The sequence below is a fragment of the Theobroma umbraticum genome, unplaced genomic scaffold (assembly GCF_002168275.2).
Source record: "Theobroma umbraticum cultivar Fairchild unplaced genomic scaffold, ASM216827v3 scaffold_30.0, whole genome shotgun sequence".
Lineage (NCBI taxonomy): Eukaryota > Viridiplantae > Streptophyta > Magnoliopsida > Malvales > Malvaceae > Theobroma > Theobroma umbraticum.
The window spans coordinates 13576473-13603317 of NW_018397254.1; the positions used below are offsets into that span (position 1 = coordinate 13576473).

Consider the following 26845-nt stretch of genomic DNA (forward strand, 5'->3'; position numbering starts at 1 on the left):
GTTAGGGCACTATATGTGATTTATTCTCCATCAATTGTTTTGATGCTTTACATGATTTATTCTCTATTGGTTGCTTTAGCGTCGTACATGATTTGTTTTCCATCGATTGCTTCAATGCCATACATGCTTGATTCTTTGTCAGCTGATTCGGCACCGTACATGGTTTTTTTTTGTCGACTATTTTGTCGTTACACAGGATTTATTATATCGTCAACAAGGATTTAAAGGGGTTACCCATGCAAATACTGCAATTGGAATATGGCTCAATTTGACAGAGCGATTTCATTAGGGAGCACTCCTAGTATATGAATTAAAGCAATCTATTGCATTAGTACAAAAGACACATTTAGAGTCGGAAGTGTTCATAAGATAGCCAATGAAGAGCTACCTTAAATGAACCCACGAAACTAGTGGGGATCAAGAAAAAGACTTGTGATGGAGAAAGAGCACAAGGCAATGAGGGTGTTACCTAAATCAAGTGGGGGGACAATGTTGCAATCCGTGAATCTGTGACCAATTCAAGCAAATGGAAGGCTCAGACCAACAATACACCTATGTGTCGCACATGCCACAACGGCTCACATTAGCTATGGGGTGACATTACTTATGGGCCCATTGACAACCAACATTGAACCACCATTGACTGAGGGTTTCTTGATAATCTGCACACTTGCAAAGCCGAGCCGCACTAACACAGGTCTTACAGAGCGACACGAATTGGCAAACCTAACGCATCAGTCGAGCATGCTCGGACATGCATGAGCAGTAAAAACATGAGAAAAATACATACTTGAGTGACGCGTATACGCAAGGAGTGCACATGGGTAGTGCAAACTGAGAGGTTGATAGTAGGTCATGCACATCATAGCCTAGCCACAAAGGGCTGCGTCATGCTCCAAACCCAAGGTTTTGGAACCTGACAGATACCACATAATTATGAGATGAATCCCATAAGCATGCAATGCAACAATATCATACTTAATCAAATGTAATATCTCCAAAGTCTTTTCAAAATTTATACATTACAAAACCTCAAGTCTTCAAATATAACAATAATATAAAATTCTTTATATGATAAAAACTTTTCATCTGGCTAACATTTTTTTACAAGTTAAATCTGAATACTTACATCTATATTTAAAAAAATCAGAGAATAGATCCTAATTTTGCCAACCAAGGCTCTCGCCAAACAAGCATAATCCCTAAACATGAAAAAATGTAAAAATCTATAAAAATGATAAAATTTATAGGAATGAGTACAACCACTTAGCAAGTAACTGACATTCGCTCAGTTGGATTGATCATACTTCAAAACATTTAAATCAAAATTACCAATATTCATATAAGTATCAAAACAAAGTTTTGGGTAATCTCATTCAGAATCATATTATTCCAAAATTTCATTTTCATATCACAGAATATACATAAATCCACAATATTTCGGATTTATAGGTCTCTTGTAACATGTTGTGACCACACGTAACCCTTGTAGCGTAGGTCATAATCATAAACTTCTATTAACCTAGTGGCATGGGTCATAATCATAAACCATAATTAATTCAAGTGGCATGGGTGATAATCACATTGAAAATCACAATTACCTGTAGTGGTACGGGTCATAAGTATATCAGAAGCAACTATTGACTGCATTGAACATATATATATAAAAAAAACCACTATTCTATAACTAGCGGTATGGTTTGGAGATCGATCTCTAATCACAAAGTACATATCAATATGACCAACAATTAACCCTTATTGGCAAAATCATAACATGGCCATGCTAGGAGACAAAGCAAAACATATTTCTCATTACCCAAATTCACAAAACCGTAATATCCATTTTCACAAAAATACATATTGTGCACATCAAAAGCATATTCATTTCAAACAAAATATTTTATATTTATTTTCACAAAGATAATCATATATCATACATGAGACAAGATCATATTTTAATTTCAAAATTAGAAATCATACTTTACATAATTTACATTCTAAATCCAACATATGGAAATCATATATATATTTGCATCCTTAATCCGATTTTAGCAAATCATGTGACGAAATATATTATACATAATATAAAAAATTTAAATTTGCATTGAGGCTAATTTTTAGAGTATGATAACACCAAGGGATATAAGTTACTTACATGATTTATTAAACCAAAACCAAAAGGCTTATAATCGAAATCCTATTAATTCAAAATACATGAAATTAGAAACTAACACTACTAACTTATCAAAATGAACCATGACTCTCGATTAGTCATTTTAAGCCATTCAGCTGTAGCACCACTTTTACTAACCAAAACTAATTTTACTTAAAAATTAAAATTGATTTTCTTTAATAATGTATAAATACATAAAAATATTCAAAACTTTTTAACTCATAGGTTAAAATACAAAATTAGTAACAAATATAAGGTTTGATGGAAATACTTCAAGCACCAATTAAAACACAAGTTTTGAATATTGTTAATGAATTTTTTTTTTTTGAAATCTGCCAACTCAAAGTTAACTTGCCAAATAAATATTTATTCATACAAAAATTTCGCTAAAATTCAAATAACTTAAATATTTGAAGTTTCTATCAAAATCAGTCAAATATAGGTCAAGAAAAATTTTCAAACTAATTAAAAATGAATTTTCACAAATTCTAAAATTGTAGATTTTCATGATCATTTGACTTACTTCAAGCAGTTATAGCTTAAAACCTATGTTAAAACTAAGGGTGTAATGAGCATTAAATTGAACCTTATATAACATAGTTTAAATCCCAAATTCATTTCAGAAATAAAGATTGTTAGAAACACAATTTATAAGAGCCAAAATTTACAAAATCATCACTGAAATATCCAAATTTATAGGTTTCAAGATTCAATGAACCAACATTGAGCCTTCGATAATCTCAATACAAAAAGCCCTTAACTAAACCATTGACATCAAATTAAATAGCACATTTAATACTATAAAAGCCCCTAAAGAAACAACTCAAAACATTACCACAATGTGGAATTCTGGTGATCCAAAATTAGATCATCAAAACTGTTAAAATGAGTTTCTCAGCCAACTTTAAAAATTCATATCTTCTTAACCACAAAGCCAAATAAGATTTACAAAAAACATTAGAAAGATCTTTTAAAGATCTTTCCTTTGGTACCATTATGCTACTGAAAAGTCACCTGAACAGTACCAAATTTGAATAGAAATTAAAAAAACATAATATAACTTATGGCTTTTCAGCCCAAACTATGAAAAACACAAAACCTAATCATACCTTAATCCGCACTTCCTTGAATGTTTTTCCTTTTTCACTGTTTTGCTTATTCTTCTCCAAGGTTAAGTTTTTTTGACTAGATATTGTTTAAGCCTAATGAAATAAACTGATGTTAACTTTTTTACCTTTTCTTTTAAAATGGGGTAATGAAAATTGACCTTAACCTCATCTATCTGCTTTCCTTTTAAATGTGGTAAATAACATGATATTATATAACTAAAATTTACTAAATAATGTTACTCTATTTGCTAAAAAGTCTTTTTATTCCCTTTTTATTAATAAACCCCAAGGTCATACTTGCAATTATAAAAAGATGGACTACTATATATTTTTATAATGTCTATAACTTAATAAATACTAATTTTGTATACGATTATTAATTAAGTAGAATATTTTTTAAGGGTGTTACAACAACATAGCTGTGTATACTTAGGATTGCACACCTAAAGGCCTTGTGCGAAAAAGATATACCCAAGTGGCCAAATTGGTTACACTGAGGTGCCTTATTTTTGTTGCTTCAATGCGCAATTGGGAACTCCATTAGTTAGATGTCAACAATATTTTTTTTTGCATGGTGATCTTGAAAAGGAATTTTACATGAAAATTCCTCAAGGCTTTGCCAAACAAGGGGAGCATTGAGCTGTAAACTAGTTTCCTCATCCATGGATCAATAGCATAAACTTGATATCGATTTAGGATAGGATAAGTGTTTCATTGGCAGATTATTATATCTTATGATCATGTGTCTAGATATTAGTTACACATCCCCAAGTCAATTTATGCACAGGTTGAGACAACCGCCTTTTAATGCTGTTGTACAAATCCTTGTATATCTTAAACATTTTATTACTTTGACTGATTTCATCGTAGTATCAACTGGCAGATATATTCAATAAGGCACTTGGTCGGGAGCAGTTTCAAATTTTGTTAGGCAAGTTAGGCACTTTTAATCTTCATACTCCAACTTGAGGGGGAGTAACGGAGAATTAATTTAGAATATGGGCCACACATAAAAAAGTTGTACGCACAAGGCTCACACAGACAAACGCGTACTAGCAGTCTATTTGCATAAGACAGCTTGCATGAAAGGGTTTCACTAGTTGCTAAGAGAAGTAAAGTATTATAAGGGAATTAGAATACTTTTCATATTTAAATTTTCCTTAGTTGTTGATTGCTTTGCTTACATAATAAGTAAGCCTAGTTTTTAGGACATTTACCTTATTGTCTTTTTACTTTTTTTTTCATTCAAAGGAAGTTTAGGATTAGAATAGTTTATTATTTACTTTACTTGTGTTACAAGTAAGTTTAGAATGAAATATCTCTATAAATAGTCCCTTTATATTTCATTGTAAAATTGAACAAGCTTTCTCTAATTCCATTTTCCATTGAACAGGATTTCCTTGAATCCATTCTCCATGGTTTTCCTTATTTCATTCCTTTTGAATAAGGTTTTCTTGATTCCATTCTTTTGTGATATTTTATTTTTCACAGTGATCCTCACTGTTTTCATTTTTTTCCCTTTTCACTAGGTAGTCCTATTCCTTTTCGCTAATGTTGTGAATCTCTTCACTTTTCATTTACTTTGGCTTGTAAAAGTTTTTTCTGTTACTATTTCTTGCACTTCATTGAGTATCTCTTTTTTTTTCATTTGTTTGTATTTGCAAGTGTGTTTCATGGGGAGTTGGGTTTGGGTGGAAGGGTAGTTTAAGGTTAGATGGAAAATCGGGGTTTCAGATATCGTGGGTGTATGGGTGTTTTAGAATGACAAGGGATTTAAGTTGGAAGGTGAGATATGGGGTTCGAGTTGAACAAGGATTAATGCAAATGACTTTGAAAAATTTCTTTCTACCTAATGGGTATGTTTATTTTTGGTGGAGGATCCAAGATTTTGCATGAAGGGTGGTTAAAGGTAATCATACAAGGTTATAGATGTATATATCTCAAATTTTATATATATAATAAAAAAAATTAAAAATTAAAAAACTAAAAGGTGGTAGTTGAGGCCACCCACCACCATCTTGGCTCTGCCACTATATATGGCACATTTGGTTGAGAGAATGAAATTCCTTATCCTTTTTTATAATAGTATTTGGTTCACAGCATAGGCATTTCGAGAGAGGTCAAAATAGTCATTACCGACCCTCCTTGGTAATGGCTATTCTTATTGTGTTGGAATAGAATTAAATAGTTATTAGACAAAAATATTTTTAATTGTTTTCAAGAAAAATACGCTTAATCAATTTTAAAAATTACTATCCTAATTTAGACAATCTACTCATTTTCGTCTTTTTTTTCTCTCTCAACTGATCAACATTTCTCATTCTTTCCCTAAATTTCCTCCACGACCAGAAGACAATAAAGAGCAATGATAGCACCAATGCGTCGGCAACCGGATTTGGTTATGGGAACCAACGATCTAGTGCTTGATGACTGAATTCGATTGTTTGGTGCTCCATTGCGCCAACCACATTTCTGATCACCAATTGACTAAGAAGAGAGAAAAGAAAAATATCAAAAAGAATTTCAAAAAAAAATTTTGAAAAAAGTTTTAGTTATATAATTATATAAAATGTTTCAAATTAAAATTAAATTAAGGTTTAATTATAAATTTTTAATATTTTAAAATTTTTTAAAATAAAATAATCATATTAATATTTTAATCATAAATATTTAATATTTTAATATTTTAAAGAATAAAATAAAGAAGAAATAAATAATCATAATAAAATTTTAATTAAAAATTTATTAATATTTTTAATAAATTATAAAAAATAACATTTTCGAATTGAAAATTATAGATTATAATAAAAGATATTTTTGTCTTTTATTACTTGTTTTTGTTATTACAAAACTTTTTATCAACCAAATATTGGAATAATGTAACAATGACAAATTCATTTTCTGAATCAAACAACATCATAATAATTCATACCATATTCTATTCCTTCTCTATTTCTTCATGTGTATCAAATATGGTAACGTTAAATTTTCCTGAAATGGGAATGAGAGGAAGAAGATGCAAATCTTAATTTTTGTCTTTTCTCGTTTCTTTATTGGTAGTGCAGTAGTAATCATGTCAACACGAAGGCTTGATTATACTAAATAAAACTATAAAGGTTTAAAAAAGAAATTAAGTATAATTTGAGGGTTTATATGGCATTATATTTTTGTTAATTCGGCAAAATTTTCATGTATCAATAAAAGATACAAGAAAACCAAAAAGAAAAAGAAAATTCTAATTCTTGGGAGTCTTTTTTAGAATTTTAAGATACTTAAGATATAACAATTTAATAACTCTATTATATAAAGTTGTTTTGACACATTTTGGAGATTTAAGTAGTTAGACTTTTGAGATTTTAGGTTTAGATTTTAGCATTTTAAATGTTTTTCTAGTTAAGTTTGATTATATGTTGAGCAATTAATTTAAGTTATTTTAGTTAAATTTTATGTTATTTTAGTTTAAATTACTTTAAGAGTAGTTATTGTTGGTTTCTTGTATTACATTTGTAAGAAATTTGATGAAAAGAGCTCATTTGATGAAAATACGTACAAGGATGATGATAGTTTCATTCGTATATATTTTAATATTTTGATCATATCTTTCTCTACAGAACTCCAAATGAAGTTATTCTTAGACCACTAGAACTCTAAGATAAAGAGCTACATCTTTTATATTTACCACTTATCCAGTTCTGAATGGATCATAGTCAAAATATTTGTCGAAATAGAAGCACTACAATAATATACATGGACTGAACATAATGTGGTATTTGGAGCATATCTTTTGATATAGAAATCTAATTGATGTGATTCTTTTGCAAAAGAGCATGATCCTAGCCAAGGAGTTATCTAGATTGCACCAATGGGAATTAAAGCAATATACAAATGTGACTTGGAATAAGTGTTAGTTAATTGAGTGCTCAGGCAAAAGAACTATATGTCAAAGTACCAATATTTAGTGAAATGGAAATGGTTTCCAAAGAGTAAGGTAAGTTGAGAGTTAACAGAGGAACGATGGCTGTTCCAAGACTACATAAAGCTCTTTTACAAAGCAACAAGGGCATTGCCAAAATGAGTTCGGGAAAATGTCACTACTCATGGGTTCAAGTCATACGAGTTGTCGAACCAACCTCGAAAGCTGTCGAAGGTTCTGGAAAAGGTGCGAAAGTTGCTGGACCAATTACCAGCCTTACACAGACAAGCACACAACCCAGACAACCTTGGTGTGCAAGTAGATAGCCTAGACAGTTTTGGTAGGCAAGTAGACAACCTAGGCTAGCAAACTAGCAACTTAGGGAACCTAGACAACCAATGGGCCAACAGCATAAACTACCTAAAAAGCCCAGACAACCTAGGCAATCTAAACAGTCCAACAACTATTAGGCCAGTAAGCCCAATTAGATGTCTAGCCCATGTTCAAAAGGATTTTATTCTTATTTGAACCCTTATAAATTCTGAGTCAATTATAAATAGATTCACTTAGATTTTATTTGATTTAATTAGGATTTTGTTTGAATTAGACTAGGCCTTTTCAACTTTAAATTTCACATTTCATAGATCCTAATCCTATCCAATAAGGGGGGCTATCAACTTATAAATAGGCCTTCTCTTCATTTCTATTCACACCAAAGAAATCATAAAGCATTTCATTTCTCTAAGCTTTTTCCCTTCTTTTTACTTTCTTGCATTTTTGCTTTTATGAGGGGTTTTAAGCTTACTTAAACTCTTATTTTCAGAGTTTAAAATTACATGAGGTTTGACTAAAGTTTGACATGTGACACTATCACTAGGCAAGCATTTTGCATGCCTCCCTAGTCACTAGTCAATACTACAATAACAGTAATTTTTTTTAAAATGCCCACCTCTCTAATCACTAGTTAGCACTACAATAAGAGTAAGGAGTTCTTTTTTTAAATAAGCCCCATGTATAAGGCGTTTCTGACGATCGACTTCTTTATAATTTTAACTATTTTTAACCAAGAGAATTAAAATTTGGATAAAATTACTTTTAATGAAACCGACCTATTTATTTGGCTCCGTGCCTCAACTCGAAACCTATTAATAGGTCAAGTATATTTAGATCTACATTTCAAATCAACTCATATTCTTTGAGCTTTCTTTGTCAAACTATTTATCTCTGGAGTATTCCTTACCAGAAAGAAAAATATTAAAGCATTTTAAGCATTTTGGAGTAGTTTTTGATATACGAAGAAAACTTTTGAGCATTTTTAAGCATTTTAGAATAATTTTTGATATATGAACAAAAAATTTTGAACATTTTGAGCATTCTTTGTCAAGTAGGCATATTCGTTAATTATATTGTAAAATGAAATATGGTATATCATTTGAAGTTGATCTTATTAAATGAAATTTAGTAATTTTGATAGTTTTTGGGCATTGCGTGACTAATTTTTAAGTATTGCATAACTTACTTTGTACATTGTGTGACGACTTTGGGCATTGTGTGACTTATTTTTAGGTATTGCGTGACTAGTTGGTAGGCATTGCGTGACTTATTAGTAAGCTATTGCATGACTAGTTAATAAGGTATTGCGTGACTAGTTAGTAAGGTATTGTGTAACTTAGGTATTGCTTAAAAATCAATCACACAATGCTTATAACCAATCATGTAAGGCCTAAAAACCAGTCACACAGTAATTAAGTCACACAATGCTTAAAAACTAATCTCATAATACTTAAAATCTAGTCTAATCAATTTCAATTCCTCAACTTTGGGGTTCTATAGTTTTATGAATAACCCAATAAACTCAAGAACTTAAAACACATCTTTTTTTTTTTTTGCTAAGCCATGAAATTGTGCATTTAATAAAAGATAGGTTACAAAACTTCATAATCCTTCAAAGCAAGACAAAATATATCTCTACCGGGAGGGTTTTGTTCACTTCTTTTATGCAAAAACAAAATATACTCCCTTTACAAATATTCTCTGAATGATTTCAACTCAAAATCTTCAACAACCATACTTAACAATCATCCCAATCTTAGACACAACAAAATCGTGAACCACCATAAAACCCATCAAACATGCTTTAGCTATCCCTTTTCCCTAAGCCCTTGAAAACATCACCAGAAGGCATCCAGTTACCACATTCATTATACTACCTGCAATCACCATAGAAGAGCAAAATCGTTGCTTATCACCCTTGAAAACTTTAAGATCCACCATAAAAATAACATAAAATAAGAAAGCGCTTGATGTCATCTTTGCTTTTTAGATATCGAAATAAATAGTATTTAACAAGAGAAAGAAATAGAGATTTAATTTTGAAATTTTTGTCTGAATGGCGATATAGAAAAAACTGAAACTATTTTAAATGTCTGAAATTGTTTAAAGAGTATTATTGTCAAGTCGTGCTAAAAATTGGTTTAAAATAGTTAAAATTATATAAAAAAAAGATATTTTTGAATTGGGCTTATGAGGAAGGTTCTTTCTCACAAATTCTCCTAAGAGTAATTCTTTTTTTTGAAAGGCAATAGGAGTAACTAATTTGACAGAAATAACAAATTAGATTGAGTGTCACGGTAGGGTATTGTTCATTTTGACCTCATTGGGTTACAAGCTAAAGATAGTGTAAACATTTATGTCTAATCTCACTCTAGTCAATGTGGAATTTATAAGTTATTTATGAGATTAAGACATCTTCCCTTAATGTGAGATTAATAAGGTTTTACTGAGACCTTGACACTAAGTCTGTTTGAGTTATTTTGTTGTCAATGGCTAGCTACTTAAAATTGGTCCGTGCAGGGACCAGCGCATGTTAGGTACCAAAAAGGGGAGCCACCCATCATGATCTCCTTTTTTGCGCAGTGTTGTGCCCCAAACAAAATAAATTCTCTTATTTTTTCTTTGCCGGCCATATGCATCTCTTAGGTGCTAAGGAAGGAATTTCAGCCATTCGATAGTCAATAGTCAGCCCAAAATACCAAAAACTCACGTATCCAATTAAGCACTATTTTTCTCTAAGCAATACCGCCTTCCATAAAGCAATATTCTCTTCCATTTCACCGCCAATAAAGCAAGAATTATTACCATGTGTGGTATAAGCTGGCCAAGCTTTCTGCTCCATTGTAATTGGACCCAATTGAACCCACTTTTTTTCTTATCGTCAGGACCCGAAACCTACTTAATTGCTAGTATAATTTTATTATTACAAACATTAAGCTCATAGAATGCATGTATATAATAATAGATTTCTAGCTATAGTAATAAACCTGCATGCTTTTCTTCGAAATGATTATATTTGCTTGGGGCTAATGATATGTTCCGATTCTTTACTCCAAACTTGAAAATCTAAATAATAATAATAGTAGTAAAGAAGGATGTTTCAATACTTATCCTATATCTAGTAGCACATGGAAGCCCGGCGTTGGCCCCCTTACAAAACCCTTGCCTTAATTTTTTTTAAACCCAAATGCTGCATGGGAAAATATCCTCTAGTCCAAAAGCATAAGCTTTATGCCACCCTAGCTTTTAAGGCCTTCTTTTTGGAAGCTTCGCTCACCTCCTTAAAACACATGCACGCTCTTTCAGAAGGTGTCTAATTAGTTAAGGTAGTACTAAGTCACATCCATCTTTCACAAGTTCTGAACACAGAATTCACTGAACCTGTACCGATACATGGTTTCACAAGAAAATATAGAAATCAAAGAAAGCTAAGGGCTTAATCAAGGACTTGCATTTCAGTCTAAAAATAACTGACGCCCACTGAACCTCAAATCCACCAGCTGCATCGTCTGCATGATGACTTGAAAATAATTGAGCTTGCTTTACAACCCATCACCAGCTATATTGTTCTACTTCATATATATATATATATATATATATATATATATATACACATACACACACATACACACACCTAGCTACGTACTCTTAAGAAAAAATCCATATCACATGCATTGGAACTGTCCTTTGGGTAGCCACAAGCCTGAATTTTGCTTCTAATTAGCAACATTCACTACTACTGCATTTGATGAACAACTTTAACACAATTATTCAAGGATATGTCCGTTGATTATGCATTTCCTTGCTCCTTTTAACTTCATTTAACACACGTGCCACTTACGGCTTCAATCATAGCCAGAAAAGTATAACCTAAAGCATATAATAGAGATTAAAGCATGCAAAGCAGAAGTTCCCCTACTCTTCCAGCAGTGCGCATGCACCCTTAAAAAGCCGGAAGCATCAATGTCACCTTCTTTGTTTTACATGAATCGGACGTGATAATTAATTTTCTCTTTAACCTATCCAATTGACCAACGAAGTACAATGCAAAAGAGAATAACGAGTTTCTGTAAATTCAAACTCAGTGATGGTAGTGGAAAAGAAAGTGCAAAACCTTCAGTGGAAAGTAAATGAGGCCCAACAAAAAACAAAAGCACCTAAATTATAAATGCACACATTCTTAACCAGCCATGGCTTTTTCGTAAAGTAACCCTTTCATGCAAAAACAATTGAAAAAAAAGTAGAATCTCTTGAGTCCCACCAAAATATCCTCCTCTACTTTTTCCCCCACCATATAACTCGTTGTTGCCACGCTGCTGTATGTTCAGTCGGACGTGAGCGTTTAGCTAAATCCTCTAAGATCTCCGTCTTGGTTGCTTCCTTCCAAAAATCCTCTCTAAACAAACTTTAATTCTTGAATAGAATATCTGAGGATGGACACAGTTAAGGCAGAGAAGGTTCAAGCAATGAACAAGTATAGGAAAAGAGATCAGTTTCTTTACAACCTCATTCTTCATTTGCTGGCTGGATTAGCTTGTAGTTTGTTTTTCTCCTATGCTTATTGGTTTCCATCTCTATGTTCATCCATGAAGCATTTCTTCTTAATCTCTCTCCCATGTATTTGGTCTTCTTTCTCTAATCCCAAGTGCTTGTTCGTTGTGGTCAATGTCATTGTCATCTTCCTTGTTGGAGAATCAAGGTTTACGGGCAAAAACTCATCTCCAGCTGGTGACATCTACAATGAGTATATCGAAAGAAGTCGAAGCCTTAGGAAAGTCCCAGTCTCGACAACTCAAGAGAAGACGAGGCAGAAGAAAATGGTAGAAGAAGGGGAAAAAGATGCTGAATCGAAACAAGTAGTAAACAGGGGTGATGATAAGGGAGTGGAAGAAGAAGATGAAGAATTAGCTGAAGCGAAAGAAGTGATGAAGCCGGATGAAAAAGAAGAGAAAGAAGAAGAAAAAGAAGCTGAAGCGAAAAAGCAAGATAGAGTAGTCCAAGAAACATATGGAGTTGTGGAAGAAGAAGGTTCTGAAGAAAAAGAAAATGATATTGTTGAAGAAGAGGCTGGATTGCCAGCTGAGGAACTAAATAAAAGAGTTGAAGAGTTTATCGCTAGAGTTAACAAACAAAGGTGGCTGGAAGCTCAATTAGTCGTGTGTTGCAGGGCATGATTAGGATTTAAGGGTAAAATAATTGCAAATTTATTGGTTTAATTTTCTGATATATTTATAGTAGGGACAAGATATATTTGTGTAGCAAAGATGAAGAAAAGCTGGGTAGACAAATGACCTCTTCATAAGTTTGTAAAACATATTAAGCACAAGTGGTAGTTGAAGTAACAAGCACTTGCAGTTGTTACATATTTGCACATGAATCCTCTTTTCCATTTCTTTCTTTGTACTGGTATTCTTCCACATTCTCTGGCCTATAATGAACCTACACTGCATTCAAAGATCCAGTCATTGATCGATTCAGTGACAAAATAAAATAAATAAATAAAGGGAAGAGAAGGTACAATTTGTTGAGGACTTGAAAACGGGTCGGCAAGAAAACCAGACAAGACAAAAGGTAGCCAGACGAAAAAAGTCATTTCCATCAATGAATTGACAAAGTCCAGCTAAATTACAACAAGAATGGCACTATTCCAGCTTGGATGAAATAGCAACTTAGACGCTACAAGCACCCTCACTAACTCAACCACAACGAAAGGAGCCGCCAAAACCCCTACCAAAATACTAAGGCTTGCTCAAAGTGCAGGCATCATACCTGCAAACTCAATGTCAATGATAACCAATTCTAGATAATGTTAATAAAAAAAAATTGAGGAGAATGCTATGCAATGAAATTCTCACAGAAAAAGAAACTGGAGAACTACATTGCATGCAAAACATTGAGGAGGGAAAAAATGAACTAATTCTATTCCATCTCTAAGCCACAAAACTGTAGGACTCAATGCCCTCAGAGTACAAGAGCAACTTTCTCATGGGAAACATGTGAAGAAGCATGGGCAACTAAGGGTTCATAATGATCAGCTCCAGCACCACACCAACCTACACATCAGGGGAAATTTAAATATGTAAACTTGCATTCTGATAAAAAATTCTTTTCAGTAAGCACCACCAAAAGTTCAATTACCTGTTCCTTTCATGAACAGAAAAAAGGGAGGTTCACAAATTTCACTCCTTGGACGGTGTGGAAGGAAGAAAACACAACTGTCCTCGTCAACCATAGCATCTGATCCATGCGCTTGCAACTGTAACAAATGAGTTAACATAATAAAGCTCAATCAAATATAAAAGTTGAATACTGAAGTTTATAAAGAACAAGAACATTCATTAGTGCCTATTCCATTGCATACGCATTAAGCTGCATCACTTTACCCCCTTTTTTCTCCCTTACCCTTTTCAGTCTAAATCATCAATCAAATACACAAGCTTCCTTCTGATACACACGTATGGTAACTGATCATAACACATGATAAAGTTTTTCTACTTCCTTGGTGATGACAATTATGGTCACCCAAAATAGTTGGGTCTGTGCTAGTTTGATCAATGACTACAGTATACCAGGAGAAAGGCCAGAGGATATGCATCTGAGATGGACTATTAGTACTTAGAAATGTTAGAGCATGCATTCCTATATAATATGGTATGTGAAACAGATAGTATTTGTAAATGACCAATCCATGAACCTAGAATGAGGCCTTAATCAGACAATCTGAGTTTAAAAATGCTTGTAGGTATCCCCAGTTTGGTGCCATATATTAACAACTATTTTCATCCTGGCCAAAACAAAGTTGTGCAATCCTGAATTCTCCATTGCAAAAACATCTTAGTATCAGAATTCATGGAATACTGCTGTATTGATGGATTACAACATCAACATGAGATTACGAATCTAAAGGACTATTGCTTAAAATACACAACTAATGTTATGAAACAATAGGCTTTGAAAATATCAAACAAATATGCAATGCATTGAAGACATGAAAAATTGACATATCACTTAAGATTTGAATCTATTTCTCTGAATTTACAAGAAGCAATAAGATCAGCAAAATTGAAATATATATTAATCCGATAATTATGATAAAAGCCAAAGCTTCTCTCCTCACCACATATATCTCTCGCTTGAACTCTGTTGCAAGACATTCGATGGCAATGTCATCTCCGAATGCAGCAGCATGACCTTCTCTATTCTCATCTACAGATAATAAACCCTCCTCAGTATACTGCAAAGTGATGATATCATATGCATCATCAGGTGAACCAGAAATCGACATGTATTTGGCCCAGCTTGAGCCATCACTCACAGGAATACATCTCTCTTTGTAAATAGATTCGGCCGCCATTTCTCTTCAATCAGAAAAAAAAGTAGATAATAAAGAAACAGATAAAACACAGCACTAGGGCAACAATCTAAATCACCATATAAATATTCCCCATTAAGTTTAATGCCATGTATATGTCGAAATATGTGTTAAATTTTTTTAAATATAAGATGCAGCTAGTCGCGAGAATTTTTTTTTTTTTTTGTTTTTAGATTTTGAATTAAATTCTTTTTCTGTCTTCCGTGCAAAAATGAAATGTAAATACTAAATGTCAACTAAAATTTGCGAGTCCATAATCTGAGATAAAATTTTCCCCAATAAAAAGGAAATTATAGATAGAAAATTCCGTTCTCGCCTTTTCTTGAGTCTTCGACAGAGAAATGGAAATTTAAAAGTTTAAAAATTTTGATTCCCCATTCTGTCTTTCCCTACATTTTCCCAGGAACCCAATTGTTAACATTTGAAAAGAACTAAATCCTCAAACAGTCAAACTATAATCAGACAAATAGATCAAAGAACAAAAAAAGAAAAAAAAAACAGAAAGCATACCTTTGCATTCCAAGCTGAACAAGCTCGTCAATGGCGGAGTCCAAGGCAACGCGATCCTCCTTCTTGGCCAACAACTTAACTTCTTGAACCACGTGAACCCCCCACCCGCTCCTCAGATCCGGCGAGTACATATTCCTAATCGCCTCATATATCACTTGCCTCTCTTCTTCCTTAGCAGATCCAAGATCCTCCAAGAACCGCTTCACCGTCCGCCTCCTCAGCTCCCGCGCGTCCACATCACGCGCCATCGCTTTCTGTGAGGCGGTGAACAGGCAGTTCCCATCCGCGGACACATCGCCTCCATGTGACAGCCGGAACACCACCGAGGAGCCGTGCTCCTGCGGATGCTTCCATAGCACTCCCTTGGCGTGAAGCTTCTTTAGATGCCGTCTCTGCTGGTCCTCTAGGCCAATTACGTCTTCCCACGAGGCACCCACGGTGACTATGGTGGTTGTGGTCTGGTCAACTAGATCAACGGCTTCAAGAGTCGCCGCGTTTGGTTCCCTCCAAGGGACCGTCGGCGATGACGTTTGAAATGTCTCCACAACGGTCGTCGAATCGAAGAGAAGTTTCCCCATTTTCGAGTTTCTCTGTTTCTTCTTTTATTTGAATATTCGTTTTCCTCTTGTCTTTTCTCTTCTCCTCTTCTTCTTCTTCTTCTTCGATGGAAGAGTTACAGAGAAGAGAGAGAAACGAAAAGGGGTGAGAGAGTTTAGGGTTAACGGATAGATGTACGACGCGGGAGAGAAATGATGGCACGTGGCGAAATCAGGGAGATTTAGAAACTGAAGGGCAGTGGTCTCTGACCGCGCGAGAGAGATGCTAACGTAAGCTGGTGGACCATTAGAATCAAACCTGCGCCAGGTATTTTTATCATATTTTCTTTTTTTTTTCTTGAAAAAAGAAATGAACAAAACTTTCTTTAATCTACCCACTAGACGTTAGTGTTAATTGGCATATGCGCTACTTTGCCCCTCGGTAGGAGAGCCAGGATGCCTCTCGGATTGTCCGGTGATGTCCAGTTCCCAATAAGATTCAAACACATCATCATTATGTTGGGCCCACAAACGAGGCTCATCCAATGAATTAACGGAACTTGGGTTTAGGATCCCACGTGTGGATGCTGTCTGAAAGGGAAGATTTCTTTTGCGTGTGGCTTTGGTTGTCTGTGGGATGGGCTAGAATGGTAATTTCAGTACTGAGTTGTAGGAAATTATGACGTGGCACTAATTGTAACGGCTAATTAAACATGACTGCAGGCTCTAACGGCTCTTTTGCTAGGTTTTAGCACTCTACTTAATCACGCTTAAATGGTAGTGGTAAAGACTGAAAGAGCCAGTAAAATAGTTGTGGATAAGGAGAGAGAAAGTCATGATTGAGAATTTACGATCTCCTAATTGACTTTGGCCAACGAACCAATTAGAGCATGAAAATTAGTTACCATTTTTTTTTTGTTTGAGGCAAATGTGTTTTCAAAAATTAAAAGCAAAGTCTTTTCAACAACGTGAGAAATGAAAATGACGGAAATCTGGATTGAAAGAAGATTTTAAGTACCAAAATAATGACATTTTTGTTTTCTTTTAGAAGCTTCTAGAAACAACATGGTATAGACCACCTTCGGTAATACAATACCACTATTGGCTAGTGGGATTGATGGCTCCCCCGTGAGCACCTCACTTCAATTGCAATATCTAGTTAAACCCGTTAGGCCCTCATTCCAATTGCAATGTATACCTAAAAGTGTGAGATTCATAATGACAATATATTTTTAAATATTTAATTTTACTTTAATACACAATTAATATGAAATTAATAATCCTTTCTAAAATCATAAGATCTTCTTTAATGTGAGATTTATGACTGCTTCTTATGACATTTATATTAAAATATTGATACTTAATTAGAATTAAATTATGTGACATTCACAATTTTATAATATAAAAATTCTCTTCTTATAACACTTGCTAAGTAATAGTTGACCACACAAAGTATTTGATTATGTTAATGTTGCTTCCGACCTAAAGATGGATGAAGTAAAAGGAAAAAGATATGAAATTTTTTATAGAATCATTTTGGTAGTGTTTGGTACAAGAAAAGTGAGAACACATTCTTTATAATGTGCTCAATTAAATTATATTACAGTATTTATTTTACAACATACCACTGTAATGTAAGATTACAATGCAATCACATTACAGTCAAGGGATGTAATGTAATTGCAGTCCAAAACCAATGCAATCACATTACATTGCACTATATAATATTCTTAAAAATATTTTTACTTTTCAACTTTATTACCTTATCAAAAATATTTTATAATGTTTTAATTAAAATAAAAAATATTAACATAAAATATATAATATAAGAATAAAAAATTAAAATAAAATAAAATATAAAAAATTAAAATTTATATAATATAAGTAAAATAAATTAAAATAAAATATATAATATTAAAAATTATATTAAAGAAATGAAAATAAAATATATAAGATTATAATAATAAATAAAAATAAAATATATGATATTAAAAATATATTTAAGAGATGATATTATATAAAAATTAATAATAAAAAATATAAATATATTAAACTTATATTTTAATAACTATGAGTAATTTTAAAAATTAACATTGCATTCCCAGTAAAGTATTTGTAAACTAAATGCTGCAATGTTATCTTCTCTGCATTTTAATTATTATTTTGCTTGTATACTAAACACTATAATGTTATTTTTCTTATAATGGCATTGCTTGTAATCACATTACCTGCAATTACATTACCTGTAATCATATTGTATTGTAAAGTATCAAATGCCACCTTTATGTTTGCTTATAAATATTTCCAGTTATAACTATTTTCACAAATGATTTGGTTTTCTTATTCAAATATCAATTAATACTATGAATAGATAAATGAGATTTAAGGATCAATAGATGTGATTGGTTAAGAAAATATATGAAAATAATATCATCCAATATTCTTATATATTTATCATAAAATTGTGATAATTGATCAAATATGATTAGAGAGCATGTGAGATTACAAGATTTTCATCATAGAATATAAGTTTATTTATAAATTCATGCATCAGAAATTCGGTTTACATTATGGAGCATGAGAAAATATTTTCATCACTAAAAATTTGAGTGGGATAAATATGTTGTAGGGAATATTGTGGAGGATAATGGAATCTGATCTCTTCTTCTTTGCCCTTCTTGCCCGTTCCATTTGCCTTGTCGGTGGGCCCCTGAGCAACAATTTCTGCGTGCTTTCCAAATTGTTTGGTGATGGTTTCAACAAGTTTTGGTGGATCAAAATTTCCTCTAACAGTCACTGTCGAATTCTTCATATCCGGTTCAACATTTAAGATTCCTGATTAACACAATATAATAACTAATATTACTCTCTTTTTCACAATTAAACAAGAGCAAGAACTGAGTGGAAAACTAAAGAAACAGAGAGAGAGAGAGAGAGAAAGAGAGAGGTTACCTTTCATTCTTTCTATACTTCTCTTAATATCATTTGCACAGCCTTCACAGTGCATGTACATTTTAAGTACAACAAATTTAATTGGAGGCTGCAGAATTAAGTAAGATTAAAATTAATTAATCACATGAAAAAGTAAAAATAAAAGAATGCATAAATATCTATATATATATTATATCAAAATAGAGATTAATGGTAAACCCACCTCTTGTTTGTTTTGCGCCTGCTTTCTATCAGTGGCTTTGGGCTTTGGTTTGGGAGAAATGAGCTCAGCATTTCTACTATATTTCTTCTTAACTCTTTCCAAAATCTTCAAAGGATCAGCATTTTGTCCCTTCACAATCACTCTGTCACCGTTCATGTCCGTCTTAACTTGTTCAACGCCTAATCAATAAAAAAAGGCATGAAAACCTAATCAAAAGGGCTATCAGCTACGCCTACGCATATGGATATGCTTAAAAACACAAAACAAACATCATCCCTACCTTGAAAACCTTTCAAACAATGGAAAACCTTGGCAGCACATCCTTCACAATGCATATAAACTTTCAGCACAATTTCTTTCCCTTTATTTGAATCCTTTGCTCCCTTCTCTTGTTTATTTTCACAGCTTTTCTCGAGTTTCACTTCCACAATCTGCCCTCCTCCTCCCTGATGCTGTTGCCCATGTCCCATGTTTTGCTTATTTTTTTCCCTTAATTTAAAAACCCAAGGACCAAAAGAAAGAAAGAAAAACCCTTTAATACGGAAAATGCTAAAGGGAAAATCTAAGTAGTAGAGAGAAGCATTGTGAGGCATAGCATTGCCACTACTTGTTTAGCCAAATGGCGGGGGAGCTTTAAATACGATACTGGTGCCCTTTAAGTTTTTAGCTCTTTTACTCTCATGTCATTAGGAATAAATAAATAAGATAGGATGAAAACATAAAGCTCATTAATGGGTTGTATCTCAACCGTTCAATTATGCAAAAAAAAGAAAGAAATCATGTTATAATCTTTCCCAATTATGACTTACTATATATGATTATGCGTTAATAAATTATCCACAAATGAATAGTGTTTGTTTACATTTAGGTTTCGAATTTGGATTGTATGCAATTCAATTGTTAATTCCTTTTCTTTTCAAAGCAATCGGTTGGTGTGCCAGCTAATGTGAGTTGTTCAATCCATTGAATTGTGGTTTAATGCAATTTTATTCCATTAAGATTGTACACGGTGTCTGTATAATAATTTAGTTTATTCAAAATGAAAAAGAATATTCCTCTCATCTTCCTGGCTCAGCCCAATGATTAACTTTAGTGGTTAGCCCAAACCCATTGGCCTAGAGCTGAGCCAGCCTGGGTTTCAAGTTGGGCCATAGTTTTGGCTCAATTTGTATAGACGAGAACAAGTTTTATTTGACCAGAGTGACGGACACATAGGCGTAAACTGAAAACGTGTAAGAAAAGCAGCAATCCCACGTAAGATATGGCCACGTGTAAAGGCTAGAGCAGCAACACGTCCCCCGCTCTCTCTGTATTTGTAACGCAAAATCTCCGGTCTCTCTTTCTATCAATGATCATTTCTATTCTGAGGTTTTGATTGAATCGTTCGTCTTAGTAAGATCTCCTCTTCAATTATTTTTTTTCAACATTCTTAATGAGATCATTGTATATGTCTTGAATATGTGGTGCGTGATCAGTTTCTTAAGTTCTTCTAGGATTTTTGTTGTTGATATCATTCTTGCCTTCAATATAATCAAGAAATCTGTTGAATTCCCAATTTTGGCTTCTTTTCTTTCATCTATGTCGACAAGCTTTTCTTTAGTTATTGATAGAACACAAATTGCTCTCCTTCACTTTTATGGTACGGTAGTTTTCAGTATCTAAAAGTTGGCAGCAAGAGCTAACGGTTGGGAGAATTTTCACTTCCGATTAAGCTTATAGGATTCACGTTTTGGTTAGATTCGTTTCTTCTGTTATGTCTTCTTGTTTCCTTAAATGGTTACAGATTCTTTTGAAAAACAAAAAACAAAAAGTGGTTACAGATTACAATACAACAGCACATCCTGAATAACTCTGAAACAGAGTTTTTCGTCATTAAAATTGATCTCTCTCCTAAATTCTGGATTCTGTTTTTATCTCTGCTGGTTAATTATTAGTAATATGCTACAGACATTTTTGTTAATTGGGTAATTCAAGTGTCAACTTTGCTTAGCCCATACCAGATCAGGCCTTAATGCCCTCTACTTTATTCTTGAGCGATGATCCGAGCCTGTAAGATGCTGCTCTTGGATTCGGCTAGCAAGAAGATGACATCTTGCCATGAGATTAATGTGGTTGTGTGTGAACATTGAATTTGCCTTTCTCGTTTCAGTGGAGCTCAACTCAAGTCTGAAACTCTGAACATTCGTATTAGCATTTTCGTTTTTAGATAAATCAGTTGAAAATATCTATTGCATCTCTTCGTTTTTTCTCACACAATGATGCTTGTTTCTGCAATAACGGTTCCTTCTTTGTCAGGTTCCCAAGTGCCGGGAAATTTACTTCACTTAAGAGCAGTCTGGGTTTGGCAGTGAAAACAACTAGAACACCCAAAGCATTTTGAGTTCAAAAGTAAAAATGTCCGGTGTAACTCTTGCTGTGGCTCCAAGAAGTGAGCCAGACAAAGCCATAGCACCAGGGGAAAAACTCGAACATAAACCTCTTCGCCAGCAGCAGCAACAATCAGTGGCGGGCGGTCTAATGGGATCATTGCGTGTGATTGAACTCCAACTAGTAGCTTTCATTATGGTTTTTTCAATTAGTGGCCTTGTCCCACTCCTTGATTTGGTCTTCCCAGCTTTTGCCTCCACCTATATAATCGCCCTTTCACGCTTTGCCTTCCCATCCCACCGCCGCATATCCACTGGCTCGCAAGAGATTTTCCAAGGCAGCAAACTCTTTAGGCTCTATGTGATTCTTGGAACTACCGTAGGGCTTTTCTTGCCACTGGCATATGTCCTGGGCGGCTTTGCGAGGGGTGATAAGCATGCTGTTCGATCAGCTACGCCTCACTTGTTCTTGCTTTCATTTCAAATACTAACAGAAAATGTGATAAGCGGGCTGTCTTTATTTTCACCGCCGGTGAGGGCACTTGTTCCTTTACTTTATACAGTTAGGAGGATTTTTGTTGTCATTGACTGGATGCATGACGTTTGGCTCAACAAAACTCTGCCCGCAAATGCACCACTCAGGGTAATTCTCAACCAAATTAATATTTCTGGTTTCAGGTAATTGGCAATTGTCAATTTTCATGCCAGCGTGCTTTGAAAATGTTTAACATAATCTACGATTGATTGTGCAGGACATTGCATGGGATTGGTTTGGGAAGGGCCTGGCAGCTGCAAATCTATTTTACTTCTCTATCAATCTCTTGTGCTTTTTGATTCCTCGATTCCTGCCTCGGGCATTTGAGAGGTACTTTAGGGAAAGGGATGAGGTCGATGCTAAGATGTCAGAGGACAAGCGTTCTACGGCAGCAAAAAAGTCCCAGGCAACAGATAAGAAAATCGATTGAGTCGGTTGAACCTGTTCTCGTGTGTTCATACAGCTAGTATTGAAAAGCAATTGTATTCCTTTTTCTGCTGCATCTAAACAGTCGTCCCCTTTCTAGCCTTTTGACAATGACAATTAATGTTAGACTTATTTCTCTCGCTTATTTGGTTATCTACCTTGGATCAATCGTGAATCTTTCTTTGCTTAGTATAATACTATTTTTCCTTTGAAGAAAATAAAATGATTATCTCGTTTTGTTAAATCAAAAATAAATTACAATACGAATAGAAACAATAACTTAGTTCATAAACGTTGAGATTTTGGGTTTTGTTAAAAAAAGCTGAAAGATTCTATTAACTTGTAATATTTCAGTTTTCCTATTAAGCTTTCCCATTCCAATGGAAAGAAAAATTTGGTTTTCATCTTTTCATTTTTCTCCTCCTCTAGTTTTTTCATCTTTGTTCCTGGTTGAGAATAATGTAGCATTACACCTCCCAAGTCCTAAGTTTATGTTGGAAGCTTCGAATCTTTGGGAAAGGATTCAAATAGAAAAAGAAACACAAAAGCAGATGATTAATAATAATCTTTAGGATGTTTGTTAGCAATAGAAGAAATATGGATCCATGGGTTAGTAATGGCCTTGCGGCGGCAAACACAATGACATTAATTTGTTTCTCTTTTCTTGGACAATATCACATCTAGATGTAACTTGTACCTAGAATTCTATCATCTCTGTTAAATCGTTTCATGCTCTTGTTTTTTCATGAATACTTGTAGTAATCCAAGGACGGAATATTGTCACTTTCTAAAGCAAGGCAAATCAAATTTTGATATAGTTAAATAATTTACTCACTCTTCATATTCCCCTATCTGGAAAAACCCTGTTCGGAAGCAAGAGCTTTGATGGAGACAATAGGCATTTGATCAGTAGAGGAACACATAGCTAAGAAGTACATGTCATTGGTAACATTTTTTCCAACAACGTGAAATGTGTTAGGCACGAGCATGAAAAACATGATTGACTGACTGACTGCCATATATGTGGCACTCACATTGTACAGAATCCAAGCTACTGACATGTCGACAAAGGCATCAAGATTACGAAGAATTTGAGAAGCGAACAAAACGCAGCCACATTGTATTCGACTCAGCATTGGAATGAGAAATTGTTGGCTTCTTTTCATTCGGGAGCATAGCTTTATAGTGGAAAGATAATTGTTTGGACAACCAATCCAATTGAATTGAGCAACGGAAAAAATAATTACAAAAACGTACGTTAAAACCCAAGGCATAAAATTGTATAGGGAGAGAGAGCCAAGGCAAAAGGTGAGAGCAAAACAATTTTGAGCAACCTTAATGCCTACATGCCCTCGAGCTGGGCAGTCCTGTTAGGTACCTCAAATTACACCTTTTGGGTTCCCTTGCTTTTTGGTCGGTTGGTTAGTCCTCATCCAAGTTGCTCAGAAAAGGACTGTTTTGCCCTTATAAATTTAATACTAAGGAGTCGTAATTTGCTTGTAGTGCACATTTTCCACGTCGAAAGTGTAAGGTGCTATGCCCAAAAGTGGTGCGGACCAAACTCTGTGCGCCACTCGTCAATGGCCAGTTCCCTCTTTGCTCGTTTTGTTATAAAAGCTAATGAATTTTGTTTATTATTATTATTATATTTTCACTAATTAGATTACAAGTAGAATTATTGTAAAATTGAAAGAAAAAAGGTAGAATGGAACATGGAATTCCGGTATGGTACATTTTTAACTATACCATTCTTCTTTTAGCATTAACACAAGGAAAAGATTAAGTTATATTTTAATTGTTTTAATGCTGTTTTTGAAGCATTTGTCACATATCCAACATGATAGTTTTCCTTATCAGATTAAAACAGGCTTTCTAACAATGTCAATTCCTCCCCCTCTACTTTTTGCTGCTTTTGCTTTGCAAGTGACCAGCACGCGCCAAAAAGCAGGGGAGTGCAACAGATATTGGCGTTATTTAACCTGGAAAATAAGGAACCGCTGACCTCTCGGCCCGACGACGTACCTTCTTTTCTGCCTTGTCTGCCAAGTAATTATAATATAATATTCAAATTACTTAAATAAAGAAAAACAACATTTCCATTTTATTTTCTTTTAAGAAAAAAGGAAAACACCTAACCGCTGGATCTCCTCTTCCTCCCTTCTCAGTCTCTCTCTCTCTCTCTCTCTCTCTCTCTCTCTCTCTTATCCCAGAAAAGTCCTCACTTTAATCCCTCGCCCACTTTTTTCCCCTTCTTTTACACCCCCAACCAAGCCTCAAGGAGAAACGAAAGCAACCATGAAGCTCAAAAACAAAGGTAGAGTATACCCATCCCCTTCTTCTTCTTCTTCTTGTTCTTGTGAAGACTATCTTTCCATTTTAAAGCTTCTCCCAGCTGCCATTTTGGGTATTGCTTCAGTCCTTTCTCTCGAGGACCGTGAGGTTTTAGCTTACATGATAACCAGGTCCCTCAAAACCACCACCACTGCCGCCAACTCTTCTTTAATCTCCCAAGATTATTCTTCCAAGAAGAGATCTTCCAAGAAGCCACCACCAACCGCCACCAAGCTGACCCAAAAGGATGGCGCTTTACCCCATAAGCCGCCCGTTTTCGATTGCGATTGTTTCGACTGCTACACAAGTTACTGGTTCCGTTGGGACTCGTCTCCTAACCGCGAGCTTATTCATCAAGTTATTGAAGCTTTCGAAGATCATTTAACCAACGGGGAAGCCCAGAAACCTTCCAAGAAGAACACTCGGCCCAAAAAGAGAGACAGTTCCAGCAAAGTGGCCAGTCGGGTCCCCGATAGCCCGGTTGTGGACCTCCCGGTCCAGCCCGACCAAGAAGTTCTGGTCTTGAAGAGTAGTTCTACGGAGGAAGCATCGGTTTTTAACGATGACGTCACATCAAGGGAGAAGGATGTTGAAGAAGAGGTAGCTGACGTGGCAGAAGTGACTGAAGAGCTTGCGGTAGCGGAGGATGCCGAGGAGCAGATACGTACGGCGGCGACGAGTAGCCACAAGGGGTTGGCTAGGAAGGTGTTGCCGGACGTGTTAGGATTATTGAATTCTCGTTTATGGGGTCTTTGGAATCCAAATGTGTAATCTTTCTTTCTTTCTTTCTTTCTTTCTATTTTTGGAGAAAAATTTTATTATTAAATATATATTTTTGGGGATACATCTGTGCCCGAATATAGGCATGGTCCCTCCCTTGAATGGCATTTCTGCTTTTCTGCTTTGCTCTCTGCCCTGGACTTAAAAACTGTACTTGGCGGCCGGTGGTCATTTTCCGGGAGAGAAAAGAATTGCTCGTAATTTGCTTCTGTTTTGGGCCATAATCTTGTTATCAATTATTTATTTTTGTGTTTGGCTTAGGAACGAAGTATTGTGGTTATGTAAGATAGTTTGTAAAAAGTGGGCCAATTAGAATGGGATATTTTGCTTTTTGAAAGAATTAGAATGGGATATTTGGCCAGTCAAGTGTTGTAATTATTATTAATACCATCTTTTATTTTATTCGCTGCTGCCTTTTGTGAGTGTCAATATGCCATTTTCTCTCGATTCCTTTTGGTTGGCCCTGTGTTGTTGTTGTAGTTAGGTTTAGGTGCCCTATGATTCTGATGTCTATATTTAACCATGTAGGTTCCCTAAGTTGCCCTGATATTTGTGCAGCAAAACTTCCTAGGTTAAGGAAGGGATGGTTTGTGTCTTTCTCTGGTCACTAGCGGATAACCTGAGAGGCTTGCGTCCTGTTTGTTGGCCATAATAATGGATTTTAGTTTATTAATAAAATTGTAGAGATTAAAACTAGTGCTATTTCTTGATACTATTTTTATTACATTTAATGAAAAAGCAGTAGTGTTTTCTCAATACTAATAGAATTGAGGAGTTAAGCCCGAGTTCAGCTGTTGCCTGCAACTTACTTTTCCTCTCATCGATTAAGCATATGGCCCAGTCCCAAAGATAAGAATTACCTCCTGAAGCTGAAATTCCTGAGCGTAATCTCCTTTTCTTGATTGTGAACCTTACCCTTTTTCGCCCAAAGGATCCGTATCCTAATATCACAAGCAGCTCAGAAATGTGAAACACGATAAACAACTAGTCAGGATGAAAAATGAGGTTATCCATATGGATGGAAAAATGTTGTCAATGGACTCAGATAACTAGTACAAGAGTTTTGACCTTCTTGTGATGTTCGGCTAATGAGAAATGCCTATCGATGATGTCCATGTAACTGCGACACTAGATACCAAGCAGGCAGCCATACAATACAGGTAACAACATTGGAGTGATTGTCCCATTCAAGGCAGTGGCTGAGCGAAAGAAAGCCTTATCCAACGTACATGGTCGTGTTTCGGTCCCTATCCTGTTATCCAACAAAAAGAAACAAATAGAAAAAAATTGAAATTTCCTGGCCTCCG

At 34.6% G+C, this 26845-nt stretch overlaps 5 protein-coding genes across 6 annotated transcripts; 3 read left to right on the top strand and 2 right to left on the bottom strand.

Moving 5' to 3' along the window:
* The first annotated feature begins 11520 nt into the window (after window positions 1-11520).
* LOC110418784 (uncharacterized) lies at window positions 11521-12919 on the top strand. Its single transcript, XM_021431612.2, has one exon. It carries the CDS (start codon window positions 11962-11964, stop codon window positions 12700-12702), a length of 741 nt encoding a protein of 246 aa, XP_021287287.1. The 5' UTR covers window positions 11521-11961; the 3' UTR covers window positions 12703-12919.
* Window positions 12920-13100: 181 nt separating this feature from the next.
* Window positions 13101-16236, bottom strand: LOC110418776 (Gap junction beta-4 protein). Its single transcript, XM_021431600.2, has 4 exons — window positions 15411-16236; window positions 14646-14886; window positions 13667-13784; window positions 13101-13581 (listed from the first exon to the last, which is right to left on the bottom strand). The coding sequence occupies exons 1-4, from the start codon at window positions 15986-15988 to the stop codon at window positions 13490-13492; spliced, it is 1029 nt and encodes a 342-aa protein (XP_021287275.1). The 5' UTR covers window positions 15989-16236; the 3' UTR covers window positions 13101-13489.
* A 2185-nt stretch (window positions 16237-18421) lies between these two features.
* LOC110424638 (Heavy metal transport/detoxification superfamily protein) lies at window positions 18422-19733 on the bottom strand. Its single transcript, XM_021439256.1, has 4 exons — window positions 19381-19733; window positions 19101-19279; window positions 18899-18986; window positions 18422-18781 (listed from the first exon to the last, which is right to left on the bottom strand). The coding sequence occupies exons 1-4, from the start codon at window positions 19691-19693 to the stop codon at window positions 18510-18512; spliced, it is 852 nt and encodes a 283-aa protein (XP_021294931.1). The 5' UTR covers window positions 19694-19733; the 3' UTR covers window positions 18422-18509.
* A 723-nt stretch (window positions 19734-20456) lies between these two features.
* On the top strand, window positions 20457-22519 carry LOC110423518 (uncharacterized). Of its 2 annotated transcripts, XM_021437739.1 has the most exons (3): window positions 20457-20492; window positions 21396-22109; window positions 22219-22519. In XM_021437739.1, exons 2-3 carry the CDS (start codon window positions 21495-21497, stop codon window positions 22429-22431), a joined length of 828 nt encoding a protein of 275 aa, XP_021293414.1. In that variant the 5' UTR covers window positions 20457-20492; window positions 21396-21494; the 3' UTR covers window positions 22432-22519. The 2 variants fall into 2 exon arrangements, with proteins under 2 accessions (XP_021293414.1, XP_021293422.1); XM_021437747.1 differs by lacking the exon at window positions 20457-20492 and having other exon boundaries at window positions 21225-22109.
* A 2046-nt stretch (window positions 22520-24565) lies between these two features.
* Window positions 24566-25942, top strand: LOC110418965 (uncharacterized). Its single transcript, XM_021431806.2, has one exon. It carries the CDS (start codon window positions 24723-24725, stop codon window positions 25527-25529), a length of 807 nt encoding a protein of 268 aa, XP_021287481.1. The 5' UTR covers window positions 24566-24722; the 3' UTR covers window positions 25530-25942.
* Window positions 25943-26845: the final 903 nt, after the last annotated feature.

Coding starts and splice junctions, on each gene's coding strand:
- LOC110418784 (XM_021431612.2), top strand. CDS start 11,962: ATGGACACAGTTAAGGCAGAGAAGGTTCAAGCAATGAACAAGTATAGG.
- LOC110418776 (XM_021431600.2), bottom strand. CDS start 15,988: ATGGGGAAACTTCTCTTCGATTCGACGACCGTTGTGGAGACATTTCAA. Junction 14,887..15,410: donor GTTCAGCTTGGAATGCAAAG/GTATGCTTTCTG, acceptor TTCTGATTGAAG/AGAAATGGCGGCCGAATCTA. Junction 13,582..13,666: donor TCTGTTCATGAAAGGAACAG/GTAATTGAACTT, acceptor CCTGATGTGTAG/GTTGGTGTGGTGCTGGAGCT.
- LOC110424638 (XM_021439256.1), bottom strand. CDS start 19,693: ATGCCTCACAATGCTTCTCTCTACTACTTAGATTTTCCCTTTAGCATT. Junction 18,987..19,100: donor AGGCGCAAAACAAACAAGAG/GTGGGTTTACCA, acceptor TTAATTCTGCAG/CCTCCAATTAAATTTGTTGT. Junction 18,782..18,898: donor AAGTATAGAAAGAATGAAAG/GTAACCTCTCTC, acceptor TGTGTTAATCAG/GAATCTTAAATGTTGAACCG.
- LOC110423518 (XM_021437739.1), top strand. CDS start 21,495: ATGTCCGGTGTAACTCTTGCTGTGGCTCCAAGAAGTGAGCCAGACAAA. Junction 22,110..22,218: donor CCGCAAATGCACCACTCAGG/GTAATTCTCAAC, acceptor TTGATTGTGCAG/GACATTGCATGGGATTGGTT.
- LOC110418965 (XM_021431806.2), top strand. CDS start 24,723: ATGAAGCTCAAAAACAAAGGTAGAGTATACCCATCCCCTTCTTCTTCT.